At 65.3% G+C, this 23,802-nt stretch overlaps 2 protein-coding genes across 3 annotated transcripts in view; both read right to left on the minus strand.

The window, feature by feature from the left end:
* The window catches only part of KIRREL1 (kirre like nephrin family adhesion molecule 1), a 49,196-nt gene extending 37,031 nt beyond the window's left edge, over window positions 1–12,165 (minus strand). For both annotated transcript variants that reach the window (XR_012657466.1, XM_075075224.1), the window contains exon 1: window positions 11,925–12,165. Coding sequence is in view for 1 of the 2 variants with exons in the window: in XM_075075224.1 (XP_074931325.1) it covers window positions 11,925–11,976 (52 nt within the window). In the remaining variant the exon portion in view is untranslated. The remainder of the gene's footprint in view (window positions 1–11,924) is intronic.
* An 8,645-nt stretch (window positions 12,166–20,810) lies between these two features.
* LOC142048288 (uncharacterized) lies at window positions 20,811–22,888 on the minus strand. The gene is made up of 3 exons (XM_075075009.1): window positions 22,581–22,888; window positions 22,049–22,378; window positions 20,811–21,693 (listed from the first exon to the last, which is right to left on the minus strand). Exons 1-3 carry the CDS (start codon window positions 22,633–22,635, stop codon window positions 21,344–21,346), a joined length of 735 nt encoding a protein of 244 aa, XP_074931110.1. The 5' UTR covers window positions 22,636–22,888; the 3' UTR covers window positions 20,811–21,343.
* Window positions 22,889–23,802: the final 914 nt, after the last annotated feature.

Genomic DNA, 23,802 nt, shown 5'->3' on the forward strand with positions numbered 1-23,802 from the left:
TCCCCATCCCTGCCATGGCGGCAGCCTCGGCGGCCAAATGTCCCCATCACCGTCCCCTTCCTTGCCATGGCGGCACCCTCGGCGCCAAATGTCCCCGTCCCCGTCCCCATCCCTGCCATGGCGGCACCCTCGGCGGCCAAATGTCCCCATCACCATCCCCATCCTGCATGGCGGCACCCTCGGCGGCCAAATGTCCCCGTCCCCGTCCCATCCCTGCCATGGCGGCACCCTCGGCGGCCAAATGTCCCCGTCCCCGTCCCCATCCCTGCCATGGCGGCACCCTCGGCGGCCAAATCTCCCCATCCCCGTCCCCATCCCTGCCATGGCGGCACCCTCGGCGGCCAAATGTCCCCGTCCCCGTCCCCATCCCTGCCATGGCGGCACCCTCGGCGGCCAAATGTCCCCATCACCATCCCCATCCCTGCCATGGCAGCACCCTCGGCGGCCAAATGTCCCCGTCCCCGTCCCCATCCCTGCCATGGCGGCACCCTCGGCGGCCAAATGTCCCCGTCCCCGTCCCCATCCCTGCCATGGCGGCACCCTCGGCGGCCAAATCTCCCCATCCCCGTCCCCATCCCTGCCATGGCGGCACCCTCGGCGGCCAAATGTCCCCGTCCCCGTCCCCATCCCTGCCATGGCGGCACCCTCGGCGGCCAAATGTCCCCGTCCCCGTCCCCATCCCTGCCATGGCGGCACCCTCGGCGGCCAAATCTCCCCATCCCCATCCCGGCTGCCTCCGGACCCCGTGCCCTGGCTCCGCTCCCGGCGCTGGCGGGTCCTCCCCATCCCGGCAGGAACGGAAAGTATTTCAACACCATCATATGACGCCAGCGCATCGTTGGCGAGCGCCCAGCGCCCGGGCTTGGGAGGCACCGGGACGGGGCCACATCTAGCCCGGCCCCCCCCCATCTTGGCCGAGCGTCCCCGGCTGCCGCTGCGTTTGACCCCGTTCCTTCTGCACATGCGGTGGCAGAACTGGGGCTGTTTTAACCCACACCCTACCCCGAGGAGGGAAACAGGCGTGGGGGGCACAGGAACCCCCGCAAACCACCCACAGACCCCGCCACGGCCATGCTGTGCCTCAGTTTCCCCCGGGGCTGCGTGTCCCTTCCCGTGGACACCCGGGCGTCCCCAGTGTGCCCGGCAGGGTGCTGGCGGGGGCTGGGGGTGGGGGGCTGCTCTGTGCCTCCCCCCTCCACTCCCCGCTCCTGAAGCTGGTGGTAGCGAAGCTCTCCGGGGAAAGGATGCTCCAGTTATTTTCATTTTTTAAAAGGCAAAATTATAAAAACAAATGAGGAGGAGATTGGTTCCCCTCCCCCCGGCCCCGCCGCCTCTCCTCCCCACCCGCTTTCGGCAGCACCGGGTCCCCAGCGCCTCCCCGCGCCCCCGCCGGGGTCACCTTGACCGCGCCACCCCCGACACGGCATCCCCCGCAGCACCAGGATGCGGGACGGGTGCCCGTCGGCACCGGGGCTCTCCACCGCAGCGCCCGCGGTGCCCCCGGCTCTGCCGTCCCTCCATGTCCCCAACAAGCCCCTGCCACGGGGGCTTCTCCCATAAACCCGCCGCTCCCCCCGCCACCACCCCGATTTCTCATTTCCCGGCCGCCATCGCCGGTGACACCAATCTCACAACAAATTTAGCAGCTCATTTCCCGACTGATCAAATATTCCACCTCGATTATTCCCCGGGCGAGGGAACCGGGCGCCGCCGCGCCGGCACCTCCGTGTCAGACCCATCAACAGCCCGGCGGGAGGATGCCGGTGGCGGCGGGGACAGCCCGTGGTACCCGGGTACCACTCCCCGCGCAGCATCCTCAGGTTGCCGCGGTCCCCGGGAGATGCAGGCCGGCCTCGTGGGGAAACTGAGGCACGGGGCGGGGGGGTCCCCAGCTGAGATGGGGGTCCATCAGCCCAAGGATAACCCCGTCCCCTCCGCCGCCGGCTCTTCTTCTCAACCCAGCCCTAAATTTCCACCCCCCCACCCCAAATCTCCTGCCTTTTACGACCGGGCCAGGGCACACGGCGGGGGGAGCCGGGCCGAGGCCCCGGCTCGGCATTAGAGGCCGGGTAAAAACACGCAACGCGGGGACTGTGCAAAAAACAATTTTCAATTAAAATCTCGTTGGGAAGAGGCACAACATATAAATTCCCCTCGTAATTACATTACTTTCAGCGCTGCAAAGATGCCAATAAAATATAAACCAGCGCCGGGCAGAGGGAGAAAATATAGATGAAAATAAATGAATTGCTTTAGCGCGTTATAGCAAAGGAGCCAGGCTGGGGGGGGGGGGTGCAACTGTGGGGGCCGGACCCCCCATTGCTGCCCCACAGGGACCTCACGGGGGTGCGGTGCACGTCGCCACGGCCACATGTGGGGGTCCAGGGTTGGATACAGCCCCCCCCCCCACCCCCCGCCCCGCGAGGAGGTACTGAGGGTTCAACCCAAGGGGGCACCGGTTTGGGGGAATCCCTGCACCCCCACATCCCGCTCCTGCCCCCCCCCCCGCCCACCCACCCCCAAGGGCAGGCGGAGGCTGGGGGCGATGGGGGTCTTTGTCGCTGGGAAGGACCCCTCGGCCGCCCAAAGTTGGTGGAAAATCTCAGCCCCTTTCTCTCGCCCTTAATCCCGGTGAAAGGGGGCAGCCAGGCAGAAAGACAAAGGGCTCGGGGGGCCCCCAGCGGGGCGATGTGGGGGGCACGGGGGGCACGGGGGGCTGCGGGCGAGGCCGGCGGGCAAAGCTTGGAGGGGCCGGAGTGGGGCGATGTGGGGGGTGCCGTGTGCTTGCACGGGTGCATGTGCTTGTGCGCGCACGCCGGCTGCGTCCTTGCAATGGTGCGCGTGTGCACGCGTGTGTGCATGCACTGGGTGTGTGCTTGCACGGGTGCGCGGCGTGTTTGCACACCAGTTGTGTGCTTGCACGGGTGTGTGTGTGCATGTACGTGTGTGTGCATGCACTGGGTATGTGCTTGCACGGCTGCGCGGCGTGTTTGCACACCAGCTGTGTGCTTGCACGGGTGTGTGTGTGCATGTACGTGTGTGTGCATGCACTGGGTATGTGCTTGCACGGGTGCGCGGCGTGTTTGCACACCCGCTGTGTGCTTGCACGGGTGCGTGTGTGCATGTACGTGTGTGTGCATGCACTGGGTGTGTGCTTGCACGGGTGCGCGGCGTGTTTGCACACCAGCTGTGTGCTTGCACGGGTGCGTGTGTGCATGTACGTGTGTGTGCATGCACTGGGTGTGTGCTTGCACGGGTGCGCGGCGTGTTTGCATACCAGCTGTGTGCTTGCACGGGTGCGTGTGTGCATGTACGTGTGTGTGCATGCACTGGGTGTGTGCTTGCACGGGTGCGCGGCGTGTTTGCACACCAGTTGTGTGCTTGCATGGGTGCGTGTGCGTGTGTGCGTGCACCCACCTTGTGCTTGCACGGGGGTGTGCGTGTGTTTGCACGGCTGCCGTGTGCTCGCACAGGAATATCTCTGTCTGTTGGAGCTGGGAGCGTGAGCGCAGGCCGTGTGTGTGCACGGGTGGGCGCACACGTGTGTGTCTGTGTGTGCAGCCACGTGCACCCCCCGGGTGAGGACGGACACCCCCACACGAGCCCTGTCGGCCCCGCAGCACCCCTGGGTGGGGGGGGGGTCCCTGCCGGGTCCCGCGGGCCTTTGATGATCAGAGGCGCTACACAATGGCCGAGGGCGCGCGTCGGAGCTGCCTTCGCACCCCAACCTTCCTCCTCCTCCTCCTCCTCCTCCTCCCGGCGCTGCCCTTTGCGCCGCTGCCAAACAAAGGCCTGGGCTGCAGATGTGCAGGACGCTGCAGATGTTGCTCCCGCCCGGGTTTCCTGGGGTCAGCCCACACCCCCCCACCAGCATCCCCCAGCCCAGGCATCCCCCCACCCCCCTTCCCCCCCACCCCAGGGACACCCAGCAGCACCTCCCCTGGGGGGGGACGGGGACCTGAGTGGGTCCCTGAGCCAGACCCCCCCCCCAGCGACAGCGCAGACCCCGAGTGCTGGGGGAGCCCAGACCTCCGGGCACCCCCCCCCCCCAGCAGACAGAAGGAGCTGGCGGAGCTTCCCCCCTTGTTATTTCCTCTTCATTTCTGGGGCTGTCAGAATTACGGAGCAGCGCTGTTTATTGGCTTGAGTTTAATTAATTTGTGTAATATCCCTGTTAGGAACAATGTCTAATTAAGACTTTTGTTTGTGTGTGTGCGGGTGGGGGGGGGAGGGAGGGGAGCTTTTCTTTGGGAAAAGGGGGGGGGGGGGGGATGCGAGAAATAAAAATCCCTAATCATTAATGAAGGGGGGGGGGGGGAATAATATTTAAACACCACTGGCATCCTTCCACCAAGCCGCTGGTAAGCGCTCTCGTTACAGATGTCTTAATGAGAGATCTCTTAATAATGGGATTATCATTCACATTCAATCGGGACAAGCAGCTGCGAGAGCGCGAGGCTCCGACACGGGCCTCCGCGGCCCCGACGGATGGAAAAGGACGAGTCCCCGGCCTCGTCCGAGCTCTCCTTAGGGACGGGGACCCCGTGTGCCTCAGTTTCCCCACGGGCGGCTCCAGTCCCCGACCGGTAAAAGGCGGCGGCGCCACGAGCATCGCTAACGGGATGAGGTTAAATTCCACGCCTCCGACGGAGTTGGCAGCAGCTCGGTTCCATCCCCGGCAAAGGGGGTTTAATAAAAAATCCATAAACCCTAATCCAGGAGGAAATGGGTTTGACGGGAAGGGAAAAGATCAATAGGGAAGGGGTGCGGGTTGGCGTCCCCCTCCGGCTGGACCCCAAATGTGGTGGGGACCCCAGGTTGTCCCCCCCTGGCCTGGGTGCTCCCTTCCCCCTCCGCTCCCCAGGGGAAAATATGGGCAGGAATTTGGGCTCCTTCCTCCCAAACCGGCATCGCCCCGGCACGGCGGCAGCTGAGGCGGGACCCTGCTAGGGTGGGACCCCCCACCCCCCCGAGAGGTGCCCACCCAACCCACAGTGCTCCCTACACCTCCCCGTGCTAGGGCACCCCCGCTGCCATGTCGCACCCCAAACCGCCCACGTGTCCCCCACGCGGATTTGGGGCTTGGGGGTCCCCCCAAGGACCCACCACCCCACCTGGGATATTTGGGGAGGGGGTTCCCATGGAAGGTTGAGCCCAGCAGTGGCCACACCAGCATGGTCACCCCAAGCATGTGCTGGGGTCCCTGTGGCTTGTGGGGGGTTACAAGCATTATGTCTCTGACTGTGGGGGGACCCACCCTGGCAGGGTGACCCCGGATTTGGGGGGACGCAGCCCTCCCTCCCCTCTGGGGCTCTGCAAATCCTGCAGCAGGAGAAGCTGGAGCTGGAGGGAGCAGCCCTGGCTCCCGCTCCTGCGGTCAGAGCCCAGCAATGATCCCACAAGCCTGGAATTTGAGGAATTTCCTGCCAAGGCTCTCTGGAAGATGAGGGAGAGAAAGAAAACCCAGAGCTTAACCCTCAGCTCCCCGCGCCCGCCCTGCAGCGGGCAGGGGGCTGAGACCCCAACCAAGGGGCTGGCGGGGATGGGGGGCATTTGGGGGGGGGGGGGGGCAGCGTTTAGCTTTGGGGGTTGTTTCTCGCCGCTCCCCAACTTTTTGGGCCAACGCCGCTGCGTGCGGAGCTGGACGGGGAGCTGGGGCCCTGCATCGGTGTTGCCCACGTTGATGGGGAAAGCAAAGCGCTTTGTGCCTCAGTTTCCCCACTGCTGCTCTCCTGCCTCCTCCTTGGCCCCAGGGAGCCTGCACCAGCCTGCACCCCAACACAGCACCCCGCAGCACCCTGCCCACCACCCTGCATCCCCCGGCCCATCACTAGCCCCCGGCCAGGGGGGCTCAGCACCCCCAGCCCTCCCCGGGGACGCACGACGAAGCTCTGCGTGCCCCGAACTGAGGCTGGCAGTGGCGCAGGATGGGAAATCCCCTCTCGAGTGCTTAAACCTATTATTTTAAATTAAATCTACTTGAAAGGTCATTTTTTAAAATAAAAGAACAAAAAGGGAAGGGAGGAAGCAGGAGAGGAGGCGGCTGGAGCCCCTTGCTCCCCCAATAAGGAGTTAAGAGGGTCCTGCTCGGCCTGGGGGAGCGATGGGAACCAGGCACCCAGGCCAGCCCTGCTTCGCCCTCGGCACCCTCCGAGCCCGGCAGCGGCACCGGGACGTTCCCATCTCCGGTGCCGTGGGGCTCCCGCGCCCGACGGAGAGGCAGCACCCACAAGGGTGCTCGGAGGCACCCTGGGAGGGGACAGCCTGGGTGCCCCCCGATCCCGCACCCCCCACGGGACGGGCCTCGCTGGGTGCCCCCGGTGCCGAAGGGGCCACGGACGGTGCATCAGCCTGGCGAGACCCCAGCGAGGGGGCCGCAGCCTTCATCCCGCTCCTCTGCATCGCCCCGCGGGGTGCACGCCCGCACCCCCTCGCACGCCCACGCCCTCGCGCGCTCCCTCGCACGCCCGCACGCACACTTTCCCCACTCCTTTTCTTTGCCGTTCCTATGGCAACCCCTCCAAGGCACACAACCGCTCTCCGATTGGAAATAAAAGTTGTTTTTCCTCCCCTCCTCCTTTACTCCACTCTTTCGCTTTTCGCCCCCCTCTTATTTTGATTTCCATTTGGATCATAATCCGCCCGTTGCCATGGCAGCGCTGGCAGCCCTTTATGTCCCAGCCCTTGCAGAAAAGGCCTCTCTCCCCCTTTTTCCCTTCCCTGCACCTTCCCCGAGTGGGTTTGCTCTTTAAATCCCTCCTTCCCGCCATCCCCTCGCCACACCGACCCCGGCACCGCTGGGATCCAGCCCGGCCCCGGGGCCTGGCGTCACCGGCTGCGCCACGTCCGATGCCACGCTGACGGGACTTTTTCGCGGCGGGTGGGTGGAAGGAAGCTCGTTTTCCAGTTCCCAGCCCTGATAGATGCATCCCAGCAAAGTCCAGGTGGGATCCTGGACCAGAACTCCATCCCCTTCCCAGATACCCTTAACTCTGCCCCATCACCCGGCCACGCTCCTCGCCCGAGCACCCTCCCTCTGGGGGGGGTGCCCGGGGCACCCCTCGCCCGAGCACCCTCCCTTTGCGGGGGGTGCCCGGGGCACCCCTCGCCCCAGCATCCTCCCTTTGGGGGGGGGGCGCCCGGGGCGTCCCTCGCCCGAGCACCCTCCCTTGGGGGTGACACCCGGGGCGCCCCTCGCCCGAGCATCCTCCCTTTGGGGTGACACCCGGGGCGCCCCTCGCCCGAGCACCCTCCCTTTGGGGTGACACCCGGGGCGCCCCTCGCCCGAGCACCCTCCCTTTGGGGTGACACCCGGGGCGCCCCTCGCCCGAGCACCCTCCCTTGGGGGTGACACCCGGGGCACCCCTCGCCCGAGCACCCTCCCTTTGGGGGTGACACCCGGGGCACCCCTCGCCCGAGCACCCTTCCTTTGGGGGGGGCACCCGGGGCACCCCTCACCCGAGCACCCTCCCTTTGGGGGGGGCACCCGGGGCACCCCTCACCCGAGCATCCTCCCTTTGGGGGGGCACCCGGGGCACCCCTCGCCCCAGCATCCTGCCTTTGGGGGGGCACCCAGCGCTGCCCGCTTGCCCATCCAGAGGGCGGCCATGTGGCCACCGGGAGAAGCGCCGCGGGTCACGGCGCCAGCGCGGGATGGTCCCTCCGTCCCCTCTGCCTTCGCCGCCTCCCTCCTGCGCCGTGCCCACTCCTGGCTGGGAGCAGGAGGTTATGAAAATGAGCTGTGTGCCCAGGAGACTGTAATTATCTGCTAAGTGTGAAAGCTAGAGTGATTAATTAAGAGATAATAAAAAGAAAAGGAGGCTAGAGAGGGAATAACGGATGCTTTGATGATAAAACCTGAGGTAAGGCAAGCAATTAGGGGAATCTTTATGGAGAGTTAGCTATAATCCCTGCGTTGCCCGCGCAGCGGGGGGCCGCGTGTCGGGTGGATGGACGGACCCACGGACGGTGGCAGAGGAGCGGGGAGGCTGCGTGTCCCGGTCCCACGACCGGAGCTGGCTCCGGCACCCGTGGGGATGCGCTCACCGGGATGAGTCGGGCAGGAGGATCCCAGGTAGGATCTAGGCCAGGAGGAAAGCTGGCTTGGGATTAAACCAATCCCGAATTAAAGGATGGGAATGTAATTAATGCCGCTCAGCTCTGGTTGGTGGGAGAGAGGTGCCCAACGCCCCTGATTTCACCTCTGGATGGTTGGGTTGCCAGAGGTCATGGTGGACGGACAGACAGATGGGCTGTGTGTCCTGCAGAAAACAGGCGGGAAAGCTGCGGGGCCGGCAGGGAGGGGGGCTGCCGGGGGGCTCCGCGGTCGTGCTGGCTGCCTCCCCGCCGGCGAACCGGGCCCCAGCGCGGCAGCGGGTGATTCAGCCCTGGCATGGGCTGCCCAGGCAAGTCCCGGCACGGGGCGGTGGCTGCCACGGCGCGGCTCGTCCCACCGGCCCCGAAGGCTGCCTCGGCCCCCGCAGAGCCTGGGGTCAGCGCCAGACCCCCGCCGCGGGGCTGCGAGGTACCCCTCGCTTGCTCTGCTCCCCTGCGGAAAGGTGGGGGCATCCCCAGGGTGGGAAAGGGGCTTCGTCCCCCTCCCGCGCCCGCCCTGGAGAAGCGAAAAGCATCGGCAAAACCCCACCAGTGCCCGCAAGCCCCAATCCCAGTTGCTAAAATGGTTTCCTGGGGGTGTCAACCTGCTGCGGGGAGCCTGTGGTGACCCGCCGCGGCTCCGTCCCCTCCACCGAGGGGTTTTGGGGCCGGGGGTCCGGAGGGGTGGCGGGTACGATTGCGGGGACGTGGGTTCCTGCCCAGAGGGGATGTGGGGGGGGCGGCTGGCGAGGGTCCGCATGGCACCGGGGCGGGTAGGGGGCACGCTGCAAGGCAGAGGCCGGCTGCTGCGGCGCTGCCGGACACGGCGAGGCCAAACCGGAGCTGGAGATGGATCAGCTCCCCCAGGAGAGCGGCTCCGGGCCGGGGGGCACCGCGCGGACAGTGGGGTCACCCCAGGCAAGCGCCCGAGGGAAGCCCGGGGACCCCCAGGATCGGGCAGAGCGCGGGGGCCACCAGCATCGCCACCGGTCCCTGAACGCCCACGGCCAGGGCGCGATGGCGGATGCCACCGGCTCCAGTGCAGCCCCCAGCCCCAGTGGAGGGAGTGGGGAAGACCACCATCCTCCCCCACCGCCATGTCTCAGCCCCGGAGCGTCCCCCGGGGAGGGGGGCTTTTTATTACCCTGCAGCAGACGACGGTCATCTTACAAACCACATCACGCCACTGCGGCTCCGGCGGCGCGCGGGGAGCCGAGCTGCCGCCGCTTCACCGGAGGGAGGACGGGCAGGTGCCCGCCACCGTCCCCATCACCTCCCTGGGGACGCCGGGACCACCGGGACCCTTCCTCCGGCTTCTTCCCCCTCGGGGAGCCACCGAGGGCATTCACATCCCGGCTTTGGGCCAGCCAGGGTGGGCCTTGTGGCACCCTCCCTCCTGCCCTGGAAATCTGGGGCCGAGGGGCCGCGTCCCTCATCCAAGCTCGCCCGAAAAAGTCACCAGCAAAGGGACCAGCCTGACCTCAAACCACCCGGCGACGTCTCCCAAGGGAGCAGGGCTCAGCTGGGGCATGCAGCGAGCGCGCCAGGTCTCAGAGCCACCCACCGGGCCGACCCACGAGCCCACGGGGGGCTGGCACGAGCCCCCCCCACCCCGGGACGAGCCCCCGCTGTCACCCCTCCATCAGCTCCCACCTCTCCGCTGTTTCAATTTTGTTGCTTTTGAGAGGGAAGGGTGGGGGGGTGGGGGGGGGATAAAAAAAAACCCACGGAGAGAAAGAGAAGAAGAATCGCCCAGAAAATGAATAAATATTTCAATTTGAGGCGCAATCACGGCGAGTGATTGAAACGGGGGGAAGAATAATGGGTTTCATTTAGATAAGATACAGAAAATTATTTAGTGAGAAATGAAGAGTGATGAAACCCATTCAACATCTTTGTGTGCAACGACATGAATGGCACTGACAGCCCCCACCCCCCCCAAAAAAAATCACACGCGTGTGCACGGTACGGCCAGCACCGCCCCTGCTCCAGGGGGAGGGAACCCCAAATTTTGCCCCCCCCCCCCACCCGAGCACCCCAGTTTAAAGCAAGGCTCCTCTCCGAGGCAAGAGCAAAACTTCGATGGTGGGGACTGCCGCGGGATGGGGCTGGCTCGGGAGGGACTGGGGGGGGTCACCAGGACCCTCACCCAAGGATGTGACCTCATCCCCCATCCCCCCGCCCCCCAAATCCCAGACACCCCCCCCCCCAGGCCCAGCCATCCCGTTCTTCCCTCCGCCGATGCCGGGCCCCTCTCGCCGCCGCCGCCATCCACATGGCACCCGGCGGGAGAGCGGGCGCTTTTGTTCCTGGGAGGGCAGCGGAGCCCCGCCGTGACGCTTCCCCCAGCCCACCGCGGGGGGAGCCTGGGATCTGCCCCCCCCCAGCCCCCTAAGAAGCTTTACACGCTCCTTTTAAACCCCGGGTCGACTCAATTTTTTTTTTTTTTCCTTTCCCTTTTTATTCCCCTCCTCCTAGCAACGCCGCCCCCTTAATTAAAAATTAGATTGGATTTTTGCAGCAGGGAAGGAGCCGGAGGCCGTGCAGGGGTTGCTTCGGCGCAGGGACCGGCTGAGACCTCGCGAGCTCGCCACACGCATGGCGCGCTTCCCCCGCTCCGCTCGCAGCGCCGGGAGGGGAGGCCGAGCTTTGGGGGGGCCCTGGGGGGCAACGGGGCTGCCCCCCCCACCGCTCCTCTTGCCCTGCGTGACCTTGGCCGAGCGACTCCCTGTGCCTCAGTTTCCCCAGCACGGCCCTTTGGGGGTCAGACAGGGATTTTGGGGGTCAGACAGGGATTTGGGGGGGGGGGGGGGTGTCGGGCTGCCCCCGTCTTGCAGCAAGCCCTGAAAACAAAGTGGGGGGGGCGGAGGGGAAAGGGGTGCCCCAGGCTCCCCCCAACCCTTCTCCCCAGGGCTGCTCGGGTCAGGAGCTGGGGGTCCTGGCTGCCCCCCAGAGATACCCCCGCCGCTCCCCACGGATGGACGGACGGACAGCAACCCCCCCACTCAGCTCCCCGCCAGCATCGCCATGTGTGGGGCCTGGACCCCCCCCACCCCGAGTCCCCCCAGCACCTGGGGGGTTCCCACGGCCGGGTCCCCACCGCTGGGGCACCCTCCTGACCCTGGGGTCCCCTCCCTTCCCGACACCCACAACTTCCCACCCGCACCCCAACTCCTCGGCCTCGCCGCGACCTCCCCGGCCCTGGGAACCCCACGGGACCGGGGGGGCGGGGGGACGACTGACGGACACGACGACGACCAGCACCCCACATTGGGTGGGGGGGGCCAAACACGCAAGACCTTGACCCCAAACCGGGGCACCCAACGGGACCAGAACGGGGGGAACAACCATCAGGACCCACAAAATAAGGGGTACGGGGGTGGGGGGGGGGCCACGAGGACCGGACCTGGTAGCACCAAGCCGTGGCGGGAGGGGGCGGGGGGGGTCCCACCGACACCCCCACCCCCCCCCCAAACCGAACCGCCGGTTCCCGGGGGGACGAAGCCGCCTCATCCCCCCGCCGGACCCCGCTCCCCATTCCCGCCGGGAACGGGCGGCACCGGAGCCGGGCCGGGGCTGGAGCCGCTGCCCGCGGACTCGGGACTGGGCTCGGTGGTCAGTCCCCGGTCCCGGTGCTCGGTCCCCGTTCCCGGTCCCAGTCCCCGGTCCCAGTCCCCGGTGGCCGGTCCCCGTTCCCGGTCCCCGTTCCCGGTCCCCGTTCCCGGTGGCCGGTGCTCGGTCCCGGTGCCCCGTCCCGGTGCTCGGTGCCGGTGCCCGGTGCCGGCGCTCGGTCCCCGTTCCCGGTGCCCCGTCCCGGTGCCGGTACCCACCTTGCCCGCGGGTATCAGCGAGAGTCAGGAGGCAGAGGAGGAGGATCCGCATGCTCCCGTCCCGGCCGCGCTGCGGGCGGGGGGCGCGGGGGGTGGCCGCTGCCCCGCTCCGCCGCCCCGCTCGGCCCCGCGCCCCCGGTACCGGCACCGTTAGAGCATGGCCCGGCCGGGCAGGGCCGGGGAAGGGCGGCGGGATCCGCCGGCTCCGCTCCCGCGCCCGATCGCGCCGAGCCCCGGAGTGCGGGGCGGGGCGGGGGGGGGGGGGATGGGGGGGTGGGCGGGGGCGGCACCGCGGGACGGGGCGGGGGGAGGGGGCGGGGGGGAGGGGGAGGGGGGAGCGGGGGGGGGGGCCGGGGGCTGCGGGGCGGGGGGGCAGCGCGCGTGTGGGCGCGTCACGCGTGGTTTTGTGCGTGCGTGTGCGTGTTGGGGGTGCGGGCGTGCACGCTGGGGTGCGCACACACGTGTTGGGGTGCGCACATACGTGTTGGGGGTGCGGGCGTGCACGCTGGGGTGCGCACACACGTGTTGGGGGTGCGCACACACGTGTTGGGGGTGCGGGCGTGCACGCTGGGGTGCGCACACACGTGTTGGGGGGCGCACACACGTGTTCGGGTGCGCACATACGTGTTGGGGTGCGCACACACGTGTTGGGGTGTGGGCGTGCACGCTGGGGTGCGCACATACATGTTGGGGTGCGCACACACGTGTTGGGGTGTGCACACACATGTTGGGGTGCGGGCGTGCACGCTGGGGTGCGCACATACGTGTTGGGGTGCGCACATACGTGTTGGGGTGCGGGCGTGCACGCTGGGGTGCGCACACACGTGTTGGGGCGCGCACACACGTGTTGGGGTGTGCACACACATGTTGGGGTGCGGGCGTGCACGCTGGGGTGCGCACATACGTGTTGGCGTGTGTACACACACGTTGGGTTGCTCACGCACGTGTTGGGGTGCGCACACGTGTTGGGTTGCTCACGTATGTTGGACTGCACACACATGTTGGGGTGCGCACGTACGTGTTGGGTGCACACACGTGTTGGGTGCACACACATGTAGGGGTGTGCACACACATGTTGGGGGGCACACACATGTTGGGGATTGCACGCACATTGGGGTGCGGGCGTGCACGTTGGGGTGCACACACACATGTTGGGGTGCACACACACATGTTGGGGTGCACACGCATGTTGGGTTGCTCACGCACATGTTGGGGTGTGCACACACATGTTGGGGTGCGCACGCATGTTGGGCTGCACACACACATGTTGGGGTGCACACACACATGTTGGATTGCACACACATGTTGGGGTGCGAAAATACATGTTGGGGTGCAGGCGTGCACGTTGGGGTGTGTACACACATGTTGGGGTGCACACACATGTTGGGGTGTGCGCTTGCATGTTGGGGTGTGTATGCACATGTTGAGGTGTGTGCATGCGTGTTGGGGTGCATACATACATGTTGGGGTGCATATATGTATGTTGGGGGTGTGCTTGCATGTGTGTACATGTTGGGGTACATACATACACGCTGGGGTGCATACATGTTGGGGTGTGTACATGCATGTTGGGGTGCATTTGTGCACGTTGGGGTCTGTGTCCACATGTCGTTTTGCCCGCTGGGGTGTTTGCACACGTGTGCACGCGTGTGGGGGTGCCCGTGCCCGCTGGCACACCCGCGTGTTCGTGCACTGCTGCGCACGTGTGTGCACGTGTGTCCGGGCGTGCGTGAGCGCGGCAGGGTGCGTTTGTGCTGCTGTGGGCGTCCGTGTGCATCTGCACACGCGTGTTGGAGCGGGTACGTCTGGGGGGGCTGTACATGCAATGGGGCACGTGTGCGCTGTGCCCTGCAGCACCCACCCGGGACCCCACAGCACCCACTTGGGAGCCCACATCACCCCCAGGACCCTGCAGCACCCATCTGGGACCCCACAGCACCCCCTCGGGACCCCACAGCACGCATTTGGGACCCCACATCACCCTCAGGACCCCACAGCACCCTCCAGGGACCCCACAGCACCCACCTGGGATGCTGCAACGCCCGCCTGGACCTTGCAGCACCCACCCAGGACCCCACAGCACCTACCCGAGACCATGCAACACCCACCTGGGACCCTGCAGCACCCCACCAGGATGCAGCAGCACTCACCCATGACCCCACAGCACCCACTAGGGACCCCACAGCACCCACCTGGGATGCTGCAACACCCCGCAGAACCCTACAGCACCCCTCCAGGACCCCACAGCAACCCCCCCAGGACCCCACAGCAACCCCCAGGACCCTGCAGCACTCGCCTGGGACCCCACAGCACCCCCCCAGGATGCTGCAGCACTCACCCATGACCCTGCAGCACCCACTAGGGAGCTCACAGCACCCCTCAGGACCCTGCAACACCCCACAGCACCCCCCAGAACCTCATAGCACCCCCTCAGGACCCCACAGCACCCATCCCAGGACCCCGCAACACCCTGCAGGACCCTGCAGCACCCACCCAGACCTCACAGCACCCCCCAGAACCTCACAGCACCCCGCAGGGACCCTACAGCACGCCCCAGGACCCCATAACACCCCGCAGCACTCACCCAGACCCCACAGCACCCCTCTGAACCTCACAGCACCCACCCCAGGACCCCACAGCACCCCTCCAGGATGCTGCAACATCCCCCAGGACCTCACAGCACCCCCCAGGGACCCCACAGCACCCATCCCAGGACCCTGCAACACCCCACAGGACCCTGCAACACCCCACAGGACCCCGCAGCACCCACCCAGACCCCACAGCACCCCCCAGGACCTCACAGCACCCCTCTGAACCTCACAGCACCCACCCCAGGACCCCACAGCACCCCACAGGACCCCACAGCACCCACCCCAGGACCCCTCAGCACCCCTAGGGCAGAGCACAGGGGTCCCAAAGGCCCTCGCCTCCCCGCCCACACCCACCGCACCCGCTCTCGGCCTTTCCTTTTGCTTTTCCTCTTCCGAATCCCCGCCAGGCTCCGGCCGCGGGCCCGGGGCGCCAGCACCCCGACACCCTGCGCCCCACCGAGGGCGGCTTCGGTTTTCGCGGCGCGGGGTGGGTTTTTTCGGTTGGTGGGGTTTTTTTTATATTTTTTTTTGGGTTGTTGTTGTTGAGCTTCTTTCTTTTTTGTGTGGGTTTTTTTTTTTTTTTCTTTTTTTTTTTTTTTTTAAATAGAATTTCTAACCCGGAGGGTTTTCCAGAAAACATTGCACCCGGGAACCAGCGGCGGCTGCCTGCCTGAGCCAGCAGGCATCTCCCGCTCCGCCGGCTTTGCCAACGGGGTAGGAGAGCAGCGCCCGCTGGCCGGCGGCGACGCGAGGCGGGAGCCGAGGCCGCTCAACCACCACGTGCGAGAGCAGAAAAGCCCATTTTGAGGCTCTAGCAGGGATGTCTTTCCCCCACACCCACCCACCGCCCCCCCCCCCCCCACCAACCCTGGCTGTGGGGCAGGCTGGGGTCCTGCACCCCGTCCCGGCGGCGGCGGGTCGGCATGTGTCCGGCGTCCCTCGTGGCACGCAGGAGGTGGCTCTTGGTGATGCTGGGCGTGAGGCACCCCCTCGGCTCCCTCCTCGGCGGGTTCCAGGCTCCCTCCTCTTCCTCAGGGCCTTCCTTCAGCTGCAGCTTTTCTCCAGGGACCCACTGCGGGGTTTCACACAGGGGGCCCCCCCACCAGACAGAGCCGGGGACCCCCAAGCCCCTCCCAGCACAGCCCTGGAGGGCACCGGGAGCCTTCATGGAGGCCACGCCAGGCTCTGAAGCAGCCAAGACGGATGATTGCAATAAAAAGAGATGAAAAAAAAAAGGATGTTTTATTAAAAGTAATAATAAGAGCGGCTCTCCTGGGGAGGCGGCTTGGGGGCGACGCGGGTTGTGACCGGATCGGCGCCGGGGGGGGGACGACACGCGGGACGTGTCCGTGGGGGGAGCGTGGCCGCGCCGCCCGTGGCATCACGGTGCCCGTGGGCTCCTTTTATCCCAACCCCGGCCACCCTCTTCCGTCGGTGCTGGAGGGTCTCGAGGGGCCCCGTGGAGCTGCCGCCCCTCCGCAGCCCCCCGGAGGAATTTGAGTGGGAGAGGAGACGGCCGCGGAGCGGAGGGAAATGGGAAGGAGTTTGTGGAGCACGGAGGAAGGGGAGAGAGGTCAGGGAGGAGCGGTGGCGGCGGCCGGGAATTTGCTGACGGGAGGAGAGGAGAAAAGTGCCACGTTCGCTGCTCGGGAGCGCGGCCGGCGCCGGGGACCGAGCAGGGCTGGGCTGGGGGGTGACGGGCAGCGGCACCCGGGGACCCCCAAACCCCCAAAACCTTGGTTGATGGAGGGGGGCGAAGCCCCCGCGGGGCAGCCCGGCACGGCCAGCTTGGCGTTAGGCCCATCAACCCCGGCGTCGGGGCGGGCTGAGCGAGCCCCGTCCCTGGGGACATCCTTCGGTGCGAGGCGAGAGGTCCCTCCGTCCGCGCCATCCCCACGCGGTCCCCGGCGCTTTGCGGGGTGGGGGGGGCAGCCGGACCGGGGGGGGGCGGGGGGGTACACAGCACCCCCCCAGCCCCGCGCCGAGCTGGGACTGGCATCGGCAATTTGTTTTCTCCCACTCGCCGAGCGCCGGAGGCAGAACAGGATCTCCCGCGGCGCGCGGCGGGCCATGAAAGCCCATCTGCGCCAATAATAATAACAATCATAATGATATTTATACAGAGCCTAATGTCTCCGAGCAGCTTCCAGAACCCATTTGGAGGCAGCCGCTCGCCTTTCCTCATTACGAGCGATGAGCTGGAGCGGAATGGCTAACGAAGCTCCTCGTTAGCCGGCCCCGCTCCGCGCCGGGTCAAGACCCGGGGGTCCCCGGGGAGTTGCAATTCCCGATGCTCCCACGGCGGCCGGGGCGGGATGGAGGGGAAGGGTTTTGGCTTCCCGCTCGCCGGGGCGTGACGGTGGGGGAGCAGAAAAATAATTTGAGATCTTTTTTTGGCTTGTGAAAAGCGCCTCGGTGGTGAAAAGCAGGTGAATTCCCTGCTAAAATTGGCGGCCGGGCTGGAGCAGTCTCTACCTCAGCCCTTCAGACCCATATTAGGTCTCTTTATTATTATTATTATGTGGTTTTTTTTAAAAAAGCAATTACGAGGAAGCCTCTTCGCCTGCGTCCGTACGCTCCTGCCGGCGTGACCTCTATTCCGTGGTAATTAACTGCCTTCCAGGAGGGGCTGCGGTGGGCGCCGCTTGCCCAGCTCCTGCCTGCTCGGCAGATGGTGATTTGCAAAGAGCTGTAGGAAACTTGATTTCCGAAGGAAAGGCAGCTTCTCTCCGGCCTCCTTCCCCCCCCCTCCCCCCCAATAACTCCTCAACTCCTTGGCTGATTGAAAACAAATTTCACAAGCGGGTCAAAGTCACGAGGATAAAGGAGATGGGGTGAGAAGGGGACTTGGGGAGGTGGGAGGTGTTGGGACCGTGCTTGGTGGGCTCAGCTCTATATTAGACATCAGAGCATCCCTGCTGGATGTAGGAAGCCGGGTGCCAAACCCTCCACAACTCCCTGATGCCATTTTAATTGAATTCCTTTATTTTTTGGTCCAAGGGAGAGATGGTCGAGGTGGGACTCCAGCCCGGGAGCAGCTCCCTGGGGACCAGACGCTCTGGCTTCCCCAGCCGGTTTCAGGGTGGGCTCTGGGTGCCAGTGGGTGCTGGGTGCCGGGTGCCAGCGGGTGCTGGGTGCCACCTCGCAGCTGGTCCTTGTGGAGGCGTTTGCTAAATGGCCACCCAACAGATGGGGCCGTGCCAGAGAGCCCCCGCGGGGCTGGCACACCGGGGCGTCCATCACCGCCTCGATCGCTGCCGTTCTCAGCCAAGCCGGGGCGCGGGCAGCTGGGTGGGGGCAGCACCCCGGATCTGGCTGAAATCAGTGGGTGATGGTGACCCAGCCCTGTCCTGGCCGTGGGGACCCCATCCCCAGCACCCCAAACCGCTTGGCCAGCCACCCCCCACCGCCCCTCCCGCCAGCACCGTGGGCTAATCCTGCGCTGGGGGAAAATCCGCTCTCCTTCGCCCCGGTCCCAGACGGCGGCCGAGGACTGAGCCTGTTTTGCCGGCACTAATCCAGTCCCCGCACCCTGCTGCCTGCGCTGCCTGCGCTGCCTGCGCTGCCTGCGCTGCCTGGCCTCCCCATCACCGGGATCTCCTCCACGAAGGGCTCCCCTGGGCTCTCCGGGCTGGTCCTTTTTGCCCCTGGGTCCCTCACTTTCCCCATCGCCCCAAATCCAGCCGCTCCCTGGTGCCAGGCTGAGGCAAGGAGAGCAAATTTGGGTGTCACGGGGTGAAAAGGAGGCACAACCTCACCCAGCAGCCCGGGTCGCGCCCCGCGGTGCGGGACCCTGGGGACGCTGAGGCCTCCGGCATCACCCCAGGGCCCGGTCCAGCCGTCGCAGGAGTGCCACCGCCTTTTAATATTTATTTTTTTCCCCCTCCCGCTAATTTCTGCCGTGTGCTTACATCTTCTAACGAGGGTTTTATTTGTCGTGTTTGTTTGTTTGCCTCCCGGGCTCGCTTCTCGGACAGAGGTGCTAATAAAGCAGACATCTGTCACCAGGGATTAGATTGTGTTCTTGTTAACACGCTGTTTCCTTTAAATAAATAATTGTCCCCCAAACTGGCATTCAATTATTAAAGCAAACACTGGCGCAGGCCTGGCGTGCGGGTGATGGGCGAGCGGGGGGTCCCACGGGGCCCCGCTGGAGAGGCCGGGGTGCCCTTTGCATTGAGCATCCCCAGGGAGACCCGGCCCCATCCCCGGCCCCTCCACGGGGGCAAACCCGCTTCTCCCACCGCGGGTAACTGTGCGACACCCCGGTCCACCATTAAACCCCCGGCTCTCGCAAGTGAATTTTCCTCTCTCCCGCCTCCCCCCCCCGAAAAATTCACCATCTTCCAAGACAGATTCAATTGCCTCAGTCGCAGGCTGTGCCTCATCCCGGGGAAGGCACTTCTTCCCCATCCCATCACCCCACGAGGTCGAGCCGCGCTTAACGTATTATTTTAATCAGCTCCGCTCCTGGAATATGAGGCAGAGCAAAGAGATTCATTGAAAGCGGCTGCAATTCCCGCACGGGGAGAGGGATGGTTAAAACCGGAGGAATCCCCTCCCGGGGCTCGTGACTTCATGCTTTGCCTCTGTGTCGGGGTCGTGGTTGTCACACTCCTCGGGTGACACTTTAATTACGCCCAGGACCTGGTCGAAATATGGTTCTTGGCATGCTCGAGACGTCGGGAGCGTCCCCGGGCTGCTGGCAGGGAGGATTTAGGCTTGTTGGGGGAGATGGAAACGCGTGCTTGCTGGGCAACGGTTATAATGGCAATAAAACATATGGCCAGCGCGGTGTGCCATAGCCTGCGGGCAATAAAGCACAGGTAACGAGCCCCGGAGCTGCCGCAGGGTTGCTTGGGGTGTCCGGGGTGCTGGGGGGAGCCCTCGTGGATTTAGGGGAGCCCCTCTGGCCCCCTCCTGCAGCAGGGAATAGCGGAGCAGGGCTGGGAGCGGGTGCTGCTTCCCCGGGTGTGGCTGCGGGAAGGTGCCTGACCCTGGGATCGCTGGGGGACCCCGGAAAGGCTGCGGGACCCTGGGGTTGATGGGGGACCCTGGAATGGCTGCAGGACCCTGGGATCCCTGGGGGACCCTGGAATGGCTGTGGGACACTGGGATCACTGGGGGACCCTGGAATGGCTGCAGGACCCTGGGGTTGATGGGGGACCCTGGAATGGCTGCGGGACCCTGGGATCCCTGGGGAACCCTGGAATGGCTGCAGGACCCTGGGATCCCTGGGGGACCCCAGAATGGCTGTGGGACACTGGGATCACTGGGGGACCCTGGAATGGCTGCAGGACCCTGGGATCCCTGGGGAACCCTGGAATGGCTGTGGGACACTGGGATCCCTGGGGGACCCTGGAATGGCTGCAGGACCCTGGGATCCCTGGGGAACCCTGGAATGGCTGTGGGACACTGGGATCCCTGGGGGACCCTGGAATGGCTGCAGGACCCTGGGATCACTGGGGAACCCTGGAATGGCTGCGGGACCCTGGGATCACTGGGGGACCCTGGAATGGCTGCAGGACCCTGGGATCCCTGGGGGACCCTGGGGTTGATGGGGGACCCTGGAATGGCTGCAGGACCCTGGGATCACTGGGGAACCCTGGAATGGCTGCAGGACCCTGGGATCCCTGGGGGACCCCGGAATGGCTGCAGGACCCTGGGATCCCTGGGGAGCCCTGGAATGGCTGTGGGACCCTGGGATCACTGGGGGATGCTGGAATGGCTGCGGGACCCTGGGATCACTGTGGGACCCTGGAATGGCTGCAGGACCCTGGGATCCCTGGGGGACCCTGGAATGGCTGCAGGACCCTGGGATCCCTGGGGGACCCTGGGGTTGATGGGGGACCCTGGAATGGCTGTGGGACCCTGGGATCGATGAGGGACCCTGGAATGGCTGCGGGACCCTGGAATGGCTGCAGGACCCTGGAATGGATGTGGGACCCTGGGATCACTGGGGGACCCCAGAATCATTGAGGGACCCTGGGATCACTTCCCAACCCCGGGATCACTGCCTGGCTGGTGCCTGTGGCTGGGGGGAGGGTGCTGAGCACCCTGGGGTGGGGATGGTCCCTCTGGGGCCAGCGCAGAGGGCAGCCCCGGATCCATCGCGCCCGGGAGCCAGCGGCTATCGGACGGGGCAGCACCAGGGCTGCTCGCGGGATGAAACGTCACGGCGAAGCGAAACCCTTGGGTGTCCTGGCAGGGCTCTCCCTCCTAATCGTCCTTATTTGCCCAGGCCTAATTCATAAATCAGCAGGCGCGAGTAATTTCCCCAGGAGAGCATTTAGACGGGAGATTGAATGAGTAATTTACTGGGAACATTAAGACGGCACCAGATAACTTATTTATGAGAACTTTTTGACAGATCTGCCACTCAATAATTTATGCCGTGCAGCATTTAGTCAGGGTCACCAGTAAATAATTCACTTCTTATAAACTATAGAAGGTTTTACGAGATGCTGAATTATTATCTCGCGCCGGATTCAGGGCCGTAAATACGAAACCGGTGATGGCCCAGTGACGGAGGTGTCCCTGCATGTGCTGAGGCCCGGCACCGTGGCACCCTCGGTGCAGGGGCTGTGCTGGAATGTCTTTTGGTCCTGCTGGGTGCTGGGGGGGCTCTTGGGCCCCCCCATGGGCTTGGGTGGCCGCTGGGAGGTAGAGGCTTTGCTGCATTTTGCGGCGCCTGCTTGTGCAACAGATGAGGCAACCGGGCTTCACTTTGCATCTTTGAGGGGCTTTTATTAGAGCAATCTTGGCTTTCTCCACCTGGGGAAACTGAGGCAGGGGAGCCACCGCTCCTGGGGCCCGAATCTGGGCTCATCACTGCCATGGGGACGGCTGCTGCGGCGTGGTGATGTTGGGGGGGCTAAACCCTGTTCTTGGCCCCATGGGGACCTCACCCCCCAGCTTGGTGGCTTTGTCCCTGGTCACAAAGTGGACGGTGGCCACCAGTATCAGCAGCGGCCCAAAGACGGCAGCCACGCAGTACCCCTTCACCACGCAGTACTGGCCCGGTGCCCTGCACACCCCCATCCCGCTGCTGCCGCCCGGGGGCTCCCCCCCACCCGCGCCCTCCGTCGTGATGTCTCCAGTCCAGGGCTCCGTTGGCCCCCGGGGTTCTGCAGTGCTCCTGCTCTGTCCTCCCACGCCACCGGTCCCAGGCAAGTCATCTGTGGGCACGGGGCACAGCGTGAGCCGCGGGGCCAGCGGCTGTTTTGGGGACAGGGGGCCGACCCTTACCTTGCGGGGGGGGGTCTGGGTGCCACCGGGGTGAATGGGTGCAGCACTCCAGGGGCTGGGTGCAGCGGGTGAGCTCAGGCTCCGAAAGAGGAAGGGGAATTTCTCCACAGACCACACGCCCAAACTGGGCTTCTCTCCATGGTCAAGGAGGGGGTGCTGTGGGACGGGTGGGCTCGGGGCCGGGGAGCCCACACAGTGACAGCCCACCCCCGTGGGGACACACCTGGGGTGGACCGAACCCAAGCCTGTTTCCCGCAACCCTCCTCCCTCCATCCGTGGACTCACCACAAACCAGCAATAAGTAGGAAAAGGTCTTTGGGTTGGTGGGATCAGACAAGGTGTCCATCACCACCACGTAACTCCCGCTGTCCGCCAGCTGCAGCGGTCTGATCTCCAGTGACAGGTTGCTGGGGTGGATGACCAGCCGGCCATAGAAGTTGGGCAGGTAGTTGATGGTGGACATCTTCTCCCTGGGCTTGATCTCAGCGATGTGGGACCCCTGGAACCTCCAGGTGACCCGCACAATGTCCACAGACTCGTGTTGCAGGGCCGGGAAGAAGAAGGACTGGTCCTTCAGCCCCTCCAGCAGCTTGATGCTGCAGCAGAGACACAGACCTGCAAGGCACCGGGTGCCATGAGGCAGTAGTGGGGGGAACCACAGTGGCGGTGATGTAAGGGTGGTCTCCATCTCCCCCCTCACCGTGAAGCATCCCCTGGGAAGGGTGCTGGTGCAGCCAGGGTGCTCCAGCCCACCCGCCCTGGCTTCCCAGCCCTGCCTGCGGCAACCTGCCCACCCCAGCCCCAGGACCATCCTTACCCTGCGGGGCCGCTAGCAGCACGCAGCAGAGAAGCGTGGCCCTGGCTCCGGCCATGCCCCTTCCTTGCGTGGGGCTGGCTGTGGGGCCGAACGGATGCTGCAGCCCCCGATGTGTGGGGCTGAGCCCCACAGGGGCAGGAAAGCCCTGGGGCTGACGGCAGCGTTGTCAGAGAGAGATTGCACAAGGCTCGCCGTCGGGAAGGACATGGGTGGTTGTGGGATGATGAGGGAAGCAGTGACTCGACGGGTGGGATGGGCTTCGTGGAGGAAGCGGTGGCAGCTGGTGATTGCCAGGACATGCCAGGGCCTGACTCTGCCCCAGGATGGGCAGGAGAGGAAGCCCAGCACCCGCTTCATCAGCGTCTTGTGTGGATGATGGATAACCCCACGGAAGCGGTAGGATGGGTGGCAGAGGGGAGCCAGGGGTTCAAATCCTGCTTGTGGGGTGTGACCGGCCAGGGGGCACGGGCAGGGCTGGGGCTGGGGTCCTTTCCCCGCACATCCCAGTCCTTTTCCCATTGGAACCAGCTGGGAATGGGGACGTGGCTGCAGGCGCCGCTCCCCAGCACAGGTGGGTTGTAGCAGGGGCTGGGGGAGGCTCAGGCGCTGTGTAAGATGCTCTTGATGCAAGCATGGAATCACAGAATGCCCTGAGCTGGGAGGGACCCCCAGGGACCATCGAGCCCAGCTCCCGTCCCTGCACAGGACACCCCAAATTCACACCGTGGCTCTGAGGGCCTTGGCCAAGTGCTTCTGGAACATCGCCAGGCTGGTGCCGCGATGCCTCCCTGGGGAGCCTGTGCCAGGGCTCCACCACCCTCGGGGGGAAGGACCTTTCCCTAATGCCCAGCCTAACCCTCCCCGGCGCATCTCCCTGCCATTCCCTTGGGTCCTAAACCTGCTTTTCCCTGCATGCAATCCCTGCGCCACCCGTCCTCCAGCCCTCTGCCACTCGAAAATGAAGGTTTCCACCCAGTTATCGCTTCCCTGAGCGGTTTGGGGTCAGCACGCGGAGCCAGGGCTCAGCTCCTGCGGGATGGATGCTGGGGAGGGGGTTCAGGGACCCCAGCCAAGGCCAGGCCTAACCCCCCCCAGGGACGAGACTAACCCAGTAGCCACTGAGCGCGGTCGCATGCTGCCACCTCTCGGGCAGAGCCGTGCTCCGGCCTGGGAGAGTATTTTGGTTAAAAAAAAAAAAAAAGAAAAAACAGGTGACTTTTCC

The sequence above is a fragment of the Phalacrocorax aristotelis genome, chromosome 25 (assembly GCF_949628215.1).
Source record: "Phalacrocorax aristotelis chromosome 25, bGulAri2.1, whole genome shotgun sequence".
Classification (NCBI taxonomy): Eukaryota; Metazoa; Chordata; class Aves; order Suliformes; family Phalacrocoracidae; genus Phalacrocorax; species Phalacrocorax aristotelis.